The 17,486-nt window shown below is 40.2% G+C and overlaps 1 protein-coding gene across 1 annotated transcript in view; it reads right to left on the reverse strand.

Annotated features, from left to right (window-relative positions):
- Nucleotides 1-17,486, reverse strand: part of LOC117530142 (voltage-dependent N-type calcium channel subunit alpha-1B-like) — a 439,538-nt gene that overhangs the window by 409,380 nt on the left and 12,672 nt on the right. The window contains 1 exon segment of the mRNA XM_034193105.1: nucleotides 10,262-10,401. Coding sequence (XP_034048996.1) covers nucleotides 10,262-10,401 — 140 coding nt within the window.

Here is a 17,486-nt window from a genome sequence, read left to right on the forward strand (position 1 = left end):
AACAGAAGAAATGCATTTGCGACGCTCTGATCACGCTCCACACGGACAACAGCATTAAATCCTTTGTATATTCTGCTTAAAACTCTTGTGAATATATTCTCTCGGTTTATAGATGTTATTGTGTTTTATGTAAAGATGCCAGAAGAAGCTCAGATTGCTTCTCCATTATTTTCAGTTGGAATCACTGTGATCTGCAATGCTTCATGTTCTTTAATGTCTTGCTTTTGTCAAACACTGACTGTCCTCTTTGTTCCAGAGTAATATATATAAGATGTCTGAAATTCGGTTTGCGCTTATTAAATTCAATGCATCTTAAACGTAGCAGACACGGACGGATTATTTATTTGGAATAATAAATGATTCGTATAAACCATATGAAAACTGCAAGTTTTCAGGGTCTCTACAGCCATCTACTGGCCAGTAGTGTTCATGGCAGTATTCGGCCTAAGTACTAATCATCTGGCCACCAGTAGATGCAGAAAAGGTGTTGGGCTTGAGTCCAGAAGTTCATTGGTTCAAATCCCCGCCTGACTGGAAAATCACTAAGGGCCCTTGGGCAAGGCCTTTAATCCCCTATTGCTCCCGGTGTGTAGTGAGTGCCTTGTATGGCATAATTGTAAAGAGCTTTGAGCATCTGATGCAATGCAGTCCATTTCCCATTTACCATTTAGATGGCAGTGTTCTATTTATTTTAACCCGGGTTATATCAGACGGTTGTCAAATCAACTTTTTGGCTTTGCAAATGGCTTTTTTTTTACAAATAAAAAAAATGGCATATTTTACAAAAGCACATTTACATGTAAACACCAACGCACACACACCTCACATTAACGTGTTGGTTTTTATATAGAATGAATGAGTCAACCAATCAGTGTTAGCGGAGGCTCATTTATCCATAATCACTTTGGCATCTGTCTATGTTTGTTACAAAACTTCAGAATTAGTGCATTATTTAAAATTAAAAGATATGTTATATTTTAACTGTGTACAAATGACAGAATTGACATTAATGGAGTTATTTTATCTGTGTTAACTTTATTTACACTGCAAAACCATAAGTCGGCACTGCTTTATTTTCCAAGACAGAGGTTGGGAATGAGAATGAGAGGAACCGTAGTAGCCAGTAAACCAGTACTGATCAGTATGTCTGGTATTTATACTGTATATTTGTATTTATATTTATATTTGCAAACTGTTTCTTTTTTCACTTTGACACTCTGTGTACTTCTTACCCTGTGTGCTGCTATACAATGCTGATTTGATAAAAATCATTTTCAATTTTATATTCCACTAGTTGCATGAATGGGGTGAAGTCTGCTATCTCTGCAATCACCTTGTTAATTTTTAGTTAACAGATTACAGATTTTACAGTCTGTATGAAAGAAAGAATTAATTCTCTTTGAGCAGAAAAGTAATTTTTACTTTTTGTCTGCAAAGCACAAACCTGTGTCATCCATTTAACCAAAGTATCAAAACAAATGTATAAATTTTAGAATTCAAGTTCTACAATGAGAACATGAGGTAGACGGATTTAATAATAATAACCATGATAATAATAATGATGTAAATAAATGGAGGCCTGGCCGTTGATCTCAGTCTGGACGTCTCCCACAGGATTCAGTTTCAGCAGGAAGAAAATGGAGCGTTATACACACGGCCACCACCCCCACTCCCCCACGCCCAAACACCGTGATGCACATTATCTACTTTCGTTGCCAGGCAACCAAATGGAGAAACACAGATACACCACATAATGGTTGATTTGTATCCAGCTGTGTCAGCAATGGGTAACCAAATAACAAAAGCTCTGCCTTTAGTTTGTGCAAGAAAACAATGAAGTGAAAAGAGGCTACACAGAGAGAGAACCCTCCAGAGCTGCAACAATGAAGACACAGAAAATCTGGGAGTAATATTTCATCAATATCATCCATAAATCCCAATGTTTTGTTTGGGATTGTTCTGCCAAGTTTTGTGGAGATCAGCACAGACAGAGACGATCCTTGTCGTTGGGGGGGGTCTTTGGAGCACAAAAGCAGATGGTGCACCATCATAGATAATAATGATGAAACCTGTGTGTTTGTCCCTGGGCGGGGCGTCGCCCTGTGATGTCTACCTCATTTATAGCTCTCCGACTTTCATCTCCCAGCACGCATGAATTCTTCTGCTCTGTAGGTATTTAAATCCAATCCCAGCTCCAAACACAGTTTAAGAGCCAAAGGCATGAAAAGAGCATCTGAAACATTAATGTGGCAGCTACAGCCAAAACTGAAGAAGAAATGCCTTAATTTTGAAAATTTCGTTCCGTGAAATGGACTTTAGGGACTCTGAAGAAAAGACGCCTCCGAGACATTTTTGTCACATTGAAATAAACTTTGGGAGCTCTGAGTCATATGAGCCCACACCTTCATTATAACTGCGGAACTTCACAATAACTGGAAAAAGTTTAGCATTTAGAGAAAGTGATTTAGTCACAGCTACTCTATCATCCGTCAATACAAGACATCAAACTGCACCTTGATTTAAATTAACATAGCATGTTATCATGAAAGAGGAAAAAACAGCACTGGGTTAGAGTCTACACCTGCTTTTGCACATGATACTGTATTCATATGTAGCCCCAACTGTTCCCTGTGTGGGGAGTAATAAATGTTAAGGGAATCCCCAAATCAAAGTGGGCCTTTATTTAAATTCATATGGTATGTTACAATAAAAAACATAGAACAGTGCTGACATTAGAGTCTACACCTGCTTTTGTAGATGGTACTGTATTCATATGTAGCTCCAACCGTTTCCTGTGTGGGGCGTAATAAATGTTAAGGGAATCCCCTAATCAAAGTGGGCCTTTGTTTAAATTTTCATGGTATGTTATAATAAAAGACATAGAACACTGTTTAGATTAGAGTCTACGTCTGGTTTTGCAGATGATACTGTATTTATATGTAGCCCCAACTGTTCCCTCTGGGGGAAGTAATGAAACATTTGAGGAATCCCCAATAACGTCACAGGGAAGCACCAAAAACAAAACCAAATATTGCTGCTCTGTCACATAAATGTTCATTACTGAAATTTTTAAAAATGCTATTTCAAAGTATTAAATAAAAAGAATGCACAAGTTTAACATTTACAGAAAGTGTTTTAGTGACGAAAGTGTTATGACGAAAAGGGAGCTGAGCCAAAAGGCGAAGCTCTCGATCTACTGGTCAGTCTTCATTCCTACTCTGTATCTATCCCTTGACTTGTCTGAAGAAAACTGGTAATTAAACTGATCATTTACAGGTATTATAGCAAAGGGGCTGATTGCTTATGCAACCCATCATCTTGGCTTTTATATTTTAATTAATTTATATCAAGTTGTAGAGATTTACTTTCAGTTTGAGTCCAAAGAAGAAAATTTTAGAATTTTTTATTTTGAGAAGCCTGATTAACTTTTTGTATTTGAAATACCATAAACAAATTAAAATGCGTGAAATACTGAGGGGCTAAATACTTTTGCAAGCCACTGTATCATCTTGGTTATTACGTCCGTCAAGGACGTAATAAAATCATTGGCGTTTATTTATTTGTCTGTCTGTTAACAGGATTACATCTAAACCACTGCACGGTTTTTGACAAAATTTTCACGCACATATTTGGCCATGGAAGACTCCATTAAATTTTGGTGGTGATCTGGATCCAGATTCTGGATCAAGAACATCAGCAATCTCTGATTGCTCTTGCATTACAATGTTATCAATCAAACTTGAGCATGTATGAGAGAAATCCCCCCCCCCCCCCCCCCCCCCAAAAAAAAATCTTAACAGGAAATACATTATCTAGGCAAGAGCATCAACCACAGGAAATCATCCGCAGGGTAAGATGATTTCAGCATGAGACAGCTGAAGTAGTCTCATTGTCTTTGAATTCCCGGTGGGGTCACAAACAGTGCACTAATAATAGTTTAATGCTTTTTCCATTATCTACCAGTACATTTATTCATTTGCTTTTATTCCAACATAAGCAACTTTTATTAAAGATGTGATTAAATAATCCAATTACAAAACATCTCAAGTGGCTTCAGAAAAAAGACTACTGACAGCTACAAAGAAGCTCAAAATAGTATTAAATCAACTCCTATAAACTAAAGCTATTACTGTTATTCAACTTGATTTAACATAATAATAGAGATGGTTTAACACTATGACTTGATTTAATGGCATTTTGAATGGGATGATATGTACTCAAAAATTGCAGAACAGGAAATCCTATGGTTTTCAAAAAGGCAACTTTTATAGAATTTTATAGTAAATGAACTCCTGAACCTTGAAACTGCACAGTGCAGTTTGACACATTTTACAAGTCATGATTATGTACAGCAGTAATTCCCAAAGTATTTCCCAAGTAACAGATTGTTGAATTCTAAGAGTAACCTTAACCAATTTTGTGCATTGTTTGAATATTTAAGTAGAACACAGTGCTAAAACACCCTTGCCTGTATGAGGATAAAAATAGGAAACAGAATGTGACCTTTAGACCTCTTAAAATAGGTCAAGGTTAGCCTTCTTTGAACTTGTTGGTCTGTGTTTGAGGAATGCTCCCTGTGAATTTGAAGACCCTGGCAGTAATAAGAGTGGACTTATGCTGAGCACAGACAGATGGATGGATGGACGCAAGGCCTTCACAATACCCGATGGTCATATTTTGGCCTTGGGTAAAAATTAACAAATAACAAAATTCATTATCTGTGTTCTTTTTCATTGACAGACCTTGTATGTTTCGTTTGTGGAATAAAGTCATTCCTTCAATACCATAATGTTGTAATATAAAGACATTACAACACAGACCCACAAGGATAAATGAAATGACACTACATGAGACAAAAGAACATTAGACCACAAACACATTAGACGAAAAATAACTTAGTAAATGAAAAGGAAAACGAACCGGGATGTTAAGTGGTCGACTTAAAGATATACAACCCCAGTTCCAATGAAGTTGGGACGTTGTGTAAAATGTAAATAAAAACAGAATACAATGATTTGCAAATTCCCTTCAACATACAGTAGTGTTCAGAATAATAGTAGTGCTATGTGACAAAAAAGATTAATCCAGGTTTTGAGTATATTTCTTATTGTTACATGGGAAACAAGGTACCAGTAGATTCAGTAGATTCTCACAAATCCAACAAGACCAAGCATTCATGATATGCACACTCTTACGGCTATGAAATTGGGCTATTAGTAAAAAAAAAAAAAGTAGAAAAGGGGGTGTTCATAATAATAGTAGTGTGGCATTCAGTCAGTGAGTTCGTCAATTTTGTGGAACAAACAGGTGTGAATCAGGTGTCCCCTATGTAAGGATGCAGCCAGCCCCTGCTGAACATGCTTTTCTCTTTGAAAGCCTGAGAACAAGACATTGTTCAGAAGAAAAGCGTAGTTTGATTAAAAAGTTGATTGGAGAGGGGAAAACCTATACACAGGTGTAAAGAATTATAGGCTGTTCATCTACAATGATCTCCAAAGTTTTAAAATGGACCAAAAAAACAGAGATGAGATCAAAATGGATAGAAGAATAACCAGAATGGCAAAGGCTCGCCCATTGATGATCAGGATGATCAAAGACAGTCTGGAGTTATCTATAAGTGCTGAGACAGTTAGAAGATGCCTGTGTGAAGCTAATTTATTTGCAAGAATCCCCCGCAAAGTCCCTCTGTTAAATAAAAGACATGTGCAGAAGAGGTTACAATTTGCCAAAGAACACATCAACTGGCCTAAAGAGAAATGGATGAATATTTTGTGGACTGATGAGAGTAAAATTGTTCTTTTTGGGTCCAAGGGCCACAGGCAGTTTGTGAGACGACCCCCAAACTCTGAATTCAAGCCACAGTTCACAGTGAAGACAGTGAAGCATGGTGGTGCAAGCATCATGATATGGGCATGTTTCTCCTACTATGGTGTTGGGCCTATATATCGCATACCAGGTATCAGGGATCAGTTTGGATATGTCAAAATACTTGAAGAGGTCATGCTGCCTTATGCTGAAGAGGACATGCCCTTGAAATGAGTGTTTCAACAAGACAATGACCCCAAGCACACTAGTAACCAAGCAAAACCTTGGTTCCAAACCAACAAAATGAGTGCCTCGCAGATGTGAAGAAATCATGAAAACTGTGGTTATACAACTAAATACTAGTTTAGTGATTCACAGGATTGCTAAAAAAGCAGTTTGAACATAATAGTTTTGAGTTTGTAGTGTCACCAGCAGATGCTACTATTATTGTGAACACCCCCTTTTCTACTTTTTTTTTACTAATAGCCCAATTTCATAGCCTTAAGAGTGTGCATATCATGAATGCTTGGTCTTGTTGGATTTGTGAGAATCTACTGAATCTACTGGTACCTTGTTTCCCATGTAACAATAAGAAATATACTCAAAACCTGGATTCATATTTTTAGTCACATAGCACTACTATTATTCTGAACACTACTGTATATTCAATTGAATACACCACAAAGACAAGATATTTAATGTTCAAACTGATAAACTTTGTTGTTTTTGTGCAAATATTTGCTCATTTTGAAGTGGATGCCTGCAACAGTTGGGACGGGGCAACAAAAGACTGGAAAAGTTGATGAATGTTCAAAGAACACCTAACTGGAAACATGTGAGTGTCATGATTGGGTATAAAAGGAGCATCCCCAAAAGGCTCAGCCGTTCACAAGCAAAGATGGGGTGAGGATCACCACTTTGTGAACAACTGCATGAAAAAAATAGTCCAACAGTTTAAGAACAATGTTTCTCAATGTTCAATTGCAAGGAATTTAGGGATTCCATCATCTACAGTCCATAATATAATCAGAAGAAACAGAGAATCTGGAGAACTTTCTACACGGCAAGGCAAGGCCAAAAACCAACACTGAATGTCTGTGACTGTCGATCCCTCAGATGGCACTGCATTAAAAACAGGCATCATTGTGTAAAGGATCTTACCGCGTGGGCTCAGGAACACTTCAGAAAACCATTGTCAATTAACACAGTTCATCGCTACATCTACAAGTGCAAGTTAAAACTCTACCATGCAAAGCAAAAGCCATACAGCAACAACATCCAGAAACGCCGCCGCCTTTTCTGGGCCCGAGCTCATTTGAAATGGACAGACAAAGTGGAAAAGTGTGCTGTGGTCTGATGAGTCCACATTTCAAACTGTTTTTGGAAATCATGGACATTGTGTCCTCCAGACAAAAGAGGGAAAAGACCATCCAGATTGTTACCAGCGCAAAGTTTAAAAGCCAGCATCTGTGATGGTATGGGTGTGTGATAGTGCCCATGGCATGGGCAACTTACACATCTGTGATGGCACCATCAATGCTGAAAGGTACATCCAGGTTTTGGAGCAACACATGCTGCCATCCAAGCAACGTCTTTTTCAGGGACGTCCCTGCTTATTTCAGCAAGACAATGCCAAGCCACATTCTGCATGTGTTACAACAGCGTGGCTTCGTCGTAAAAGAGTGCGAGTACTAGACTGGCCTGCCTGCAGTCCAGACCTGTAGCCCATTGAAAATGTGTGGCGCATTATGAAGCACAAAATAGGACAACGGAGACCCCAGACTGTTGAACAACTGAAGTCGTACATCAAGCAAGAATGGGAAAGAATTCCACCTACAAAGCTTCAACAATTACTGTCCTCAGTTCCCAAACGCTTATTGAGTGTTGTTAGAAGGAAAGGTGATGTAACACAGTGGTAAACATACCACTGTCCCAGCTTTTTTGAAATGTGTTGCAGGCATCCATTTCCACATGAGCAAATATTTGCACAAAAACAATAATGTTTATCAGTTTGAACATTAAATATCTTGTCTTTGTGGTGTATTCAATTGAATATAGGTTGAAGAGGATTTGCAGATCATTGTATTCTGTTTTTATTTACATTTTTCACAATGTCCCAACTTCATTGGAATTGGGGTTGTATTTCTTCAAACACTTTGTAGCCATTTTAAGGGTACAATGGATTTTTAAAGGCAGTCTACATTTCCATCAGAAACTTTTATTTTTAATATCTCACAAAGTAATTGTCAAAGGTGAATACACCACTCAGAGGCTTGATTTTTAATGTTTTATTGTAACTATTGTGTTGTTAAAAATATATACAGTACTGTGCAAAAGTTTTATGCACATTTAATGCATCATAAAAGCATTAAAAGTATGAAACTTGATCAATTTTCATAAATAAATGAAATGTGTGATGAACCTTGATGATAATCAGTGTGATAACTGAGTTCTGTTTACATGTGATTTTTCAGTATATAAGTCACACTAGAGTATAAGTCACAGGATCTCAAAAACTATTTTAAGGAAAACACAACTTAAAGTGTGAGTAATTGTGTTTTACAATCATTTTAATATTGCATGATCATTTGCAACCGTGTTTGCGTGGTATTCTACTGGCCAATAATAAATTATAATCATCATTATTATTATTGTTGTTGAATAAAAAATATAGTTCACATATTCACTTTTGTTGGAACTGTTTTTGTGTTGACATACCAATAAAAAAGCGGGGTGAGGGGCATCAAAAGATACTTTTCTTATAAATCTTGGATGCCTAAAACTTCTGCACAGTACTGTATATTATCTAGAAAGTAAACCAACCACATAAGCAAGGATTAGTAAAACAGGACCCACACTTTTAGCGTTAAAATGACTTGACGTTGGATCGTATCTACGTTGTTGCAAGTGCTGCTGTTAGAACAGTCACAATTATTACAAGAGGTAATTCACAGGTAATCAATATTAGTAACACAACTCACACCCTTTCCGTTAATACAAGAGTCTGTCTATAGATTCTTTGTCAGATGATCACTTTCTTAATAATTATTGCAGAAAACTCAACCACAGAGAAATACATGTAAAAAGCTCCTAATTTCTCTGTTGAATTCTCCATCCAACAACAGCAAGACATAAAAAAATCTTCGCTTCAACATAATGTACCATGTTTACACCCAACCAGAAGTATAAAGAAATTTGACTTTCTACCGGTAATAACCCAGAACGATCACCGCGACTGCCGTCCCTTCAGTGAACTTTAAGAACTCCTGTCTGGGAATAAGAAATGCCACAGGTCCATTACATGTTTCTCCATAGTCTGCCAACCAGCAAACATTGTCAACCTGAGTCCCGCTAAGAGCTGGTCCAAATAAAAAAATAATAAAATTTCCACCGGTAAAAGCTTCTGTCCCACAACTCTGAGGTCAGCTCGGTTAATAAGTGGTATTGATGACATCTGATCATTGGAAAAAGACTTAAATTATGAAACATGCAATTTTCATATCTCCATTTGACTTATTTTTGACATTGAGAACACACACACACACTTGACAAGAGTGAAATTACACATTCAGGGAGTTAAATCACACTTACACCTACAAATTATAAAGCAATGCTCATACAACCGAGGGCATTTTAGCATTGCGCTATATTTAGTATTATTGTTGTTGAATAAAAAAATATAGTTCACATATACCATCTCTTTGTTGATCAAAAATGATCAACTAAACAACACTTTAAGTGTTAAACTCAATTCTGAAATATTCAAGATTTTAACACTTTGTAATTCTGCTGATCTAGGCAAAAGCATTAACCACAACAAATGGATAATTCCAGCATCAAATATCTGAAGAAATATAACTTGAATATAATCTTATTTTACACTAAATTCCTGGTGGTGGTACAAACAGTTCTCTAATAATGGTTTAATGCTTTTTCCATTGCCTACCAGTAGATTTATTTATCTGCTTTTGTTCTGACACAAGCAGTTTTCATTAAAAATGACCCGATTAAATAATCCAATTACAAAACATCTCAAGCGACTTCAGAAAAGCGATCACTGACAGCTACAAAAAAGCTCAAAGTAGTGACAAATCAACTCCTTCATGTTACATCGACTTTATTATCACTGCATCAATTAATGCCATTAGTGTTGTTCAACTTGATTTAACACCCTAATAGAGTTTGTTAAACACTACAAAAGACTTGATGTAATGGCATTTTGAATGGAACAATATGCACTCATTTCAGTGTTAATTTAACACTCCAAATCTGACAGAAAAAGCAACAAATCCGACTTGTGAGACTTGTTGTCTGTTACTCGCTTGTGGTACTTGTTGAACTGTAAATGTTTGGAGCAGCTGATGCACACAGACACACACACACAGATACACAAATAAAAACCACTCTCACTCATGACTTCCATCTCCCACTCACACCCAGCGGGCGAGGGACTCACCCTGTGAGGACGACCACAAAGTCCATTACATTCCAGCCATTACGGAGGTAGGAGCCTTTATGAAACGCAAAGCCCAGGGCAATGATCTTAATGGCTGCCTCGAAACAGAATATTCCAATAAAGTAAGGCTCCGTGTCATCCTGCAGAAAGACAGACAGGAGATGTTTTTGTTGGAGGTATGAGTGAAGTTAATGAAGCATTAAGAGAAAAGTGAAGATGTCCCCTTTCTCTTCTTGTGCTGCTGTAAATAGAGGCAGGAACAGAATAGGGGCCCCTTTATTGAAGGAGGAGGAAACCATCCCAGAGTAATGCAAAGTGTGGCAGATGCTCTCGCTTGTATGCCATGTTGGTCTTTGGTTTAATAATGAAGCCTGGACATTATTTCTACAGCTAATGATTGGTGCTTTAAAGGTGGTATTTGGTCTATTTGTACAGCAAAAGATTACCACTTTACAATTGCAATGTGGTGCGTTGACCCCCTTTTTCAAAAGGACACTTCCTCCAGCATCCCCCAGTACACTCGTAAGAAATGGTTTCAATCAGACGTAGTGTCCTTTAGTTATTGCATGGAAATTACAGTAGAGAAGCTTGAATCTTTGACTGGACTGGGTTGCTTGACGCGAGGACGTTTCGCTTCAAATCACAGAAGCTTCCTCAGCTAAAATTCTTGCTCTGGAAGTCTGACTTCTGTCTGACTCTTGTAGAGAAGAATAAAACAGAAGCTAACTAAAGCTGGAGTTTTAAACCTAACCAGACCCCTCCTACTGAGAGGCAGACTGCTATAGGCTAGTGACTAAACAATAGCTCTAATTAGCAACTATTGTGCTCTAGTTAGCACACCTAATGACAGGACAGCTGTCCCTCTAATGATGGGATGGGTGCCTTTCTGATGGCTCCCTTGATGACGTGAATGACTCATTACCATGAACAAAAGACTGAAACTGCTTTGACCTGAGTACCCCATTGTAAACAGGGGATAAATTGTGTCTCAGACCCCCTCCCCGGTTAAGGCTGGGTTTCAAACGTTTCACAAAGAATGCCTCTTTGACCCCTCTCTCAAACCATTTCTTCTCTCTGGCTAATATTTTAACTTCCTTGTCCTTAAACGTGTGGTTAGTGTCTTTAAGGTGGAGATGAACCGCAGACTGAGGTCCACTGGCGCCCTCTCTGCGGTGCTGGTATAGCCTTTTGTGCAAAGGTTGCTTCATTTCACCTATGTAGTGTTCGTTACAGTTTTCCTGACATCTGATAGAATACACTACATTGCTCTGTTAGTAACTAGGGATCATGTCCTTAGGGTGAACTAGTTTCTGTCTCAAGGTGTTAACTGGTTTAAAGTAAACTGGGATTTTGTGCTGTCTGAAAAGCCTCTGTAGTTTTTCCCCTACTCCTGCTAAATAAGGGAGAGACACTCTTCTTCTTCTTGTCTCCGTCTCCTGTCTATCTGGTCTCTTTGTTCTCTGGGACTTCTGCACTTTGTCCAGGGACCATCGTGGGTACCCACATACTGTGAGGGCTTTCCGGACACGTTGTTGTTCTTTAGCCCTTCTCTCTGCAGTTGTGGGCACCTGTAGGGCTCTGTGTTGAAGCGTCCTGATCACCCCAAGCTTGTGTTCAAGGGGGTGGTTTGAGCCAAAGAGCAGATATTGGTCAGTGTGAGTTGGTTTTCTGTAAACCCCTGTCTGGAGCTGCCTGTTCTCTCCAACTGTAACATCACAGTCCAAGAAGGCTAAATGGTTGTTTCTGGCATCCTCACGTGTGAAATTGATATTGGCGTCCACCGAGTTGATGTGTTCTGTAAAGTCCTCAACTTGCTGTTGCTTGATTTTAACCCAAGTGTTATCAACATATCTGAACCAGTGACTGGGAGAGATGCCTGTGAAAGATGTCAAGGCTGTCTTCTCCACTCGCCACAATGGGGGATACCGGAGACCCCATCGCACAACCATGAATCTGTCTGTAGTAATTCCCCCTAAACAGGAAATACGTGGTGTTGAGACAGATCTCCAAGAGTTGGCAGATGTGGTCTGGTGTGAGTTTGGTCCTTTCAAGTAGAGACACAACAAACTGTTATGTTTAATGGCTGACTCTACTGCAGTGATGTAATCTACTGTCGGAATATGTTTAGGGGTCACTGAGAAATTTAGTCCTTTAGCGAGCACATCCTTTTCTGTCTTTTCTCAAGTGAGGATTTTGGTTTACATTCAACTTCGTTCACCCGGAACGCTTTGAGGTCGAACCTAGTACACGCGACATGGGATCAGTTAGGCATCCCAGTTTAATGGAATGCAACATTCCTCCAGTTCACCACCAAGAAATAGTTTCAATCAGACGAAGCGTTCTTTCCTTGTGTCTGGAAAGGAGAAGTCTTCAGACAGATGCCTGGACAGGCAGAGGGAGTGAAAACATTAAGCCCCCCTACCTTTGTGTAGTGGGGGCATAAAAACAGAGTTACTATGTTGATCTTAAGAGCCACGATGAATCAATGGAGCTTCTGATCTACGCATTTAATATATTCACATGGACAGAAGAGTAGAAAAGAAACCCTTTAACATCTACTAACACTGAGAAAAGTAGCATCAGACAGACACTGGAGGATGACTGTCTCGCTGTATGTACTCTATCAGATGGAGATGATGGTTTTTGTGTTACCTTTCTTCAGAAAAATGCAAAGCAGAGAAGTATATTGATGATACATGACTAGATACCCTGGTGGTGAAACAGTTTGTGATCAATGGAGGGATGGCTCATGGGGCCACCTAAGTGCTCACTGCAACAGAGCAAAAACGGGGGAAAAACAGAATTATATTACAGATATCTCCATTTAGAGTATAATGAGCTGAAATTCCATTTCAATTATATCATGAAGAGAATCAGTGCCTGGAGTGATTGGCTACTCTGCGTGATTCCCTGATATAACATTTCATTATCTGTAACATTCTGTAACATTACCCCAAACCTCCCCGCAAACACCACCAATCTGCAACATTACCCCAAACCTCCCCGCAAACACCTCCAATCTGTAACATTACCCCAAACCTCCCCGCAAACACCTCCAATCTGTAACATTACCCCAAACCTTCCCGCAAACACCTCCAATCCGTAACATTACCCCAAACCTTCCCGCAAACACCACCAATCCGTAACATTACCCCAAACCTCCCCGCAAACACCTCCAATCTGTAACATTACCCCAAACCTCCCCGCAAACACCACCAATCTGCAACATTACCCCAAACCTTCCCGCAAACACCTCCAATCTGCAACATTACCCCAAACCTCCCCGCAAACACCTCCAATCTGTAACATTACCCCAAACCTCCCCGCAAACACCACCAATCTGCAACATTACCCCAAACCTTCCCGCAAACACCTCCAATCTGCAACATTACCCCAAACCTTCCCGCAAACACCTCCAATCTGCAACATTACCCCAAACCTCCCCGCAAACACCTCCAATCTGTAACATTACCCCAAACCTCCCCGCAAACACCTCCAATCTGTAACATTACCCCAAACCTTCCCGCAAACACCTCCAATCCGTAACATTACCCCAAACCTTCCCGCAAACACCACCAATCCGTAACATTACCCCAAACCTTCCCGCAAACACCACCAATCCGTAACATTACCCCAAACCTTCCCGCAAACACCACCAATCCGCAACATTACCCCAAACCTTCCCGCAAACACCACCAATCCGCAACATTACCCCAAACCTTCCCGCAAACACCTCCAATCCGTAACATTACCCCAAACCTTCCCGCAAACACCACCAATCTGCAACATTACCCCAAACCTCCCTGCAAACACCTCCAATCTGCAACATTACCCCAAACCTCCCCGCAAACACCTCCAATCTGTAACATTACCCCAAACCTCCCCGCAAACACCTCCAATCTGCAACATTACCCCAAACCTCCCCGCAAACACCTCCAATCTGTAACATTACCCCAAACCTCCCCGCAAACACCTCCAATCTGCAACATTACCCCAAACCTCCCCGCAAACACCTCCAATCTGCAACATTACCCCAAACCTCCCCGCAAACACCTCCAATCTGTAACATTACCCCAAACCTCCCTGCAAACACCTCCAATCTGTAACATTACCCCAAACCTCCCCGCAAACACCTCCAATCTGCAACATTACCCCAAACCTCCCCGCAAACACCTCCAATCTGTAACATTACCCCAAACCTCCCTGCAAACACCTCCAATCTGCAACATTACCCCAAACCTCCCCGCAAACACCTCCAATCTGTAACATTACCCCAAACCTCCCTGCAAACACCTCCAATCCTCAACATTAGCCTAAGTTGGACCCCTGTGAAACCCCATATTTCATGTCACCAAGGTTACAGGTAGTGTTGTTGTACAGGACACAATGAAAGCAACTGGTTAGGTAAGATGTCAACAGTGATGCCGGTAACGCGTTACTCTAATCTGACCACTTTTTTTAGTAACGAGTAATCTAACGCGTTAATCTTTCCAAATCAGTAATCAGATTAAAGTTACTTATCCATGTCACTGTGCGTTACTATTATTTTTCATTGTGGGTCGATAACAGCATTAAACTTGGTCTGTGGGCAGGAGGTCGGGGTTCGACTGAACTGCCCACTTTAAGTGAGCTGTGAGCTTTTCATCCGCGTTTTTTTGCAGCTGCTCGACTCGTCCTCACCTCTTAAAGCGCGGTGATCAGCACACCTGCACTGAGCTTTACGAAGACATTTTTATACTTTTTTCCCTCCTTTATTTAGAATTGTGAGCTGAGCTGCTCTGTATCGTCTCGTTAAAAACAGCTGATCCTCCGCGACGCGTCAAAAACTAACACTATTAAAAGTGTTAATGCACCTAAACTCTCTTTCTGAGGACCACATGATGTGAAAACGCAATAAAACTTTCTTAGCTGTAAATGTGGTCATGTTTTCTGCATAAATAAATGTTATCCATTCTTTGTGCTCAAACGCCAAAGCAGGGGCGAATCCAGATGGAATGGGGGCGTGGGGCAAGGATGTGCCCCCCTCCCCCACAACACCCCTAGATTAAAGGTCCAGTTTTGAAGCCGTTTTTTTTACTACAACTACTAATATTGCTTAAAATAATAATAATTTTGACAAGAAAAATGTTTAGAGAGAATTTAAATGTTAGAAAAATGTTAGAATTTAATAGTTACATTTATAAACAATGTAGGTTTGAAATTGCAAGTTTTACTGTTACAGTGCTGTCAACAGTTAAATATGAGGTCAAGAAAGAGGTCTTTATTTTACTTTTTATAAAACAAGTATTTATTTTCATTGAAGTCAAGAAAGGGTGACTATAAAGTGAGTTTTGGCAAAAACAGGTATCATTGTCATGTTGACGTGGGTTGTTGTCGGCAGCTGGGGAAAGTAACTAAAAAAGTAACTAGTAATCTAACTTAGTTACTTTTACAATTGAGTAATCAGTAAAGTAACTAAGTTACTTTTTCAAGGAGTAATCAGTAATTGGATTACTTTTTCAAAGTAACTGTGGCAACACTGGATGTCAACCATGCAAGGACCTTCTCAGTAATCCCAAAATGATTCTCCAGCCTATCGAGTTGAATACGATGATCCACCGTATCAAACGCAGTGCTAAGATCTAACAGTACCAGAACCGTAGTGGAGTCTGAGTCCATTGCAAGCAGAAGATCATTTACCACTTTAGTACAAGCACCAATCCTTAACATTACCCCCAACCTCTGCAGAAACACCATCAGTCCTCAACATAACCCCTAACCTCTTCAGAAACACCACCAATCCTCAACATTACTCTTAACCTCCGTGCAAACACCAGTGATCACAGACATGTTGATGAGGCTGCATCAAAGCTGTGGCACTTTCATAATGAACTTATTGTTGTTCTCGGGAAGCTGTCTGCAACATTTCAACAAGAATGATGGCCAATAACTGAGGCATTCAGTGTACGAGGGCTGTCCGTAAAGTATAGGTCCTTTTTTATTTTTTTCAAAAACTATATGGATTTCATTCATATGTTTTTACGTCAGACATGCTTGAACCCTCGTGCGCATGCGTGAGTTTTTCCATGCCTGTCGGTGACGTCATTCGCCTGTGAGCACTCCTTGTGGGAGGAGTCGTCCAGCCCCTCGTCGGAATTCCTTTGTCTGAGAAGTTGCTGAGAGACTGGCGCGTTGTTTGATCAAAATTTTTTCTAAACCTGTGAGACACATCGAAGTGGACATGGTTAGAAAAATTAAGCTGGTTTTCAGTGAAAATTTTAACAGCTGATGAGAGATTTTGAGGTGATTCTGTCGCTTTAAGGACTTTTCACGGTGCGAGATGTCGCTCAGCGCTCTCAGGCAGCGTCATCAGCCTGTTTCAAGCTTAAAACCTCCACATTTCAGGCTCTATTGATCCAGGACGTCGTGAGAGAACAGAGAAGTTTCAGAAGAAGTCGGTTTCAGCATTTTATCTGGATATTCCACTGTTAAAGGAGATTTTTTTAATGAAAGACGTGCGGACGGGTCCGCGCGTTGGGACGCAGCCGACGCGGTGCGGTGGCACAGGAAAAACACCTCCGTGTTGATAACCATTTGTAAAATCCAGGCGGCTTTTGATGGCTTTCAGTGGAGTGAGTATATGAGAAATTGTTTATCAGCTGCACATGTTCCAACTTTTCCTCAAGTCTTCCAACAGAGGTGTTTTTCCTGTGGCGGAGCGTCGCGGCGGCTGCGAGCCGACGCTGCAATCCGCCCGCACGTCTTTCATTAAAAAAAATCTCCTTTAACAGTGGAATATCCGGATAAAATGCTGAAACCGACTTCTTCTGAAACTTCTCTGTTCTCTCACGACGTCCTGGATCAACAGAGCCTGAAATGTGGAGGTTTTAAGCTTGAAACAGGCTGATGACGCCGCCTGAGAGCGCTGCGAGACGTCCCGCTCTGTGGGAAGTCCTTAAAGTGACAGAATCACCTCAAAATCTCTCATCAGCCGTTAAAATTTTCACCGAAAACCAGCTTAATTTTTCGAACCGTGTCCACTTCGATGTGTCTCACAGGTTTAGAAAAAATTTTGATCAAACAAAGCGCCAGTCTCTCAGCAACTTCTCAGACAAAGGAATTCCGACGAGGGGCTGGACGACTCCTCCCACAAGGAGTGCTCACAGGCGAATGACGTCACCGACAGGCGTGGAAAAACTCACGCATGCGCACGAGGGTTCAAGCATGTCTGACGTAAAAACATATG

Source organism: Thalassophryne amazonica, chromosome 17 (assembly GCF_902500255.1).
Source record: "Thalassophryne amazonica chromosome 17, fThaAma1.1, whole genome shotgun sequence".
In the NCBI taxonomy this organism is placed as follows: Eukaryota; Metazoa; Chordata; class Actinopteri; order Batrachoidiformes; family Batrachoididae; genus Thalassophryne; species Thalassophryne amazonica.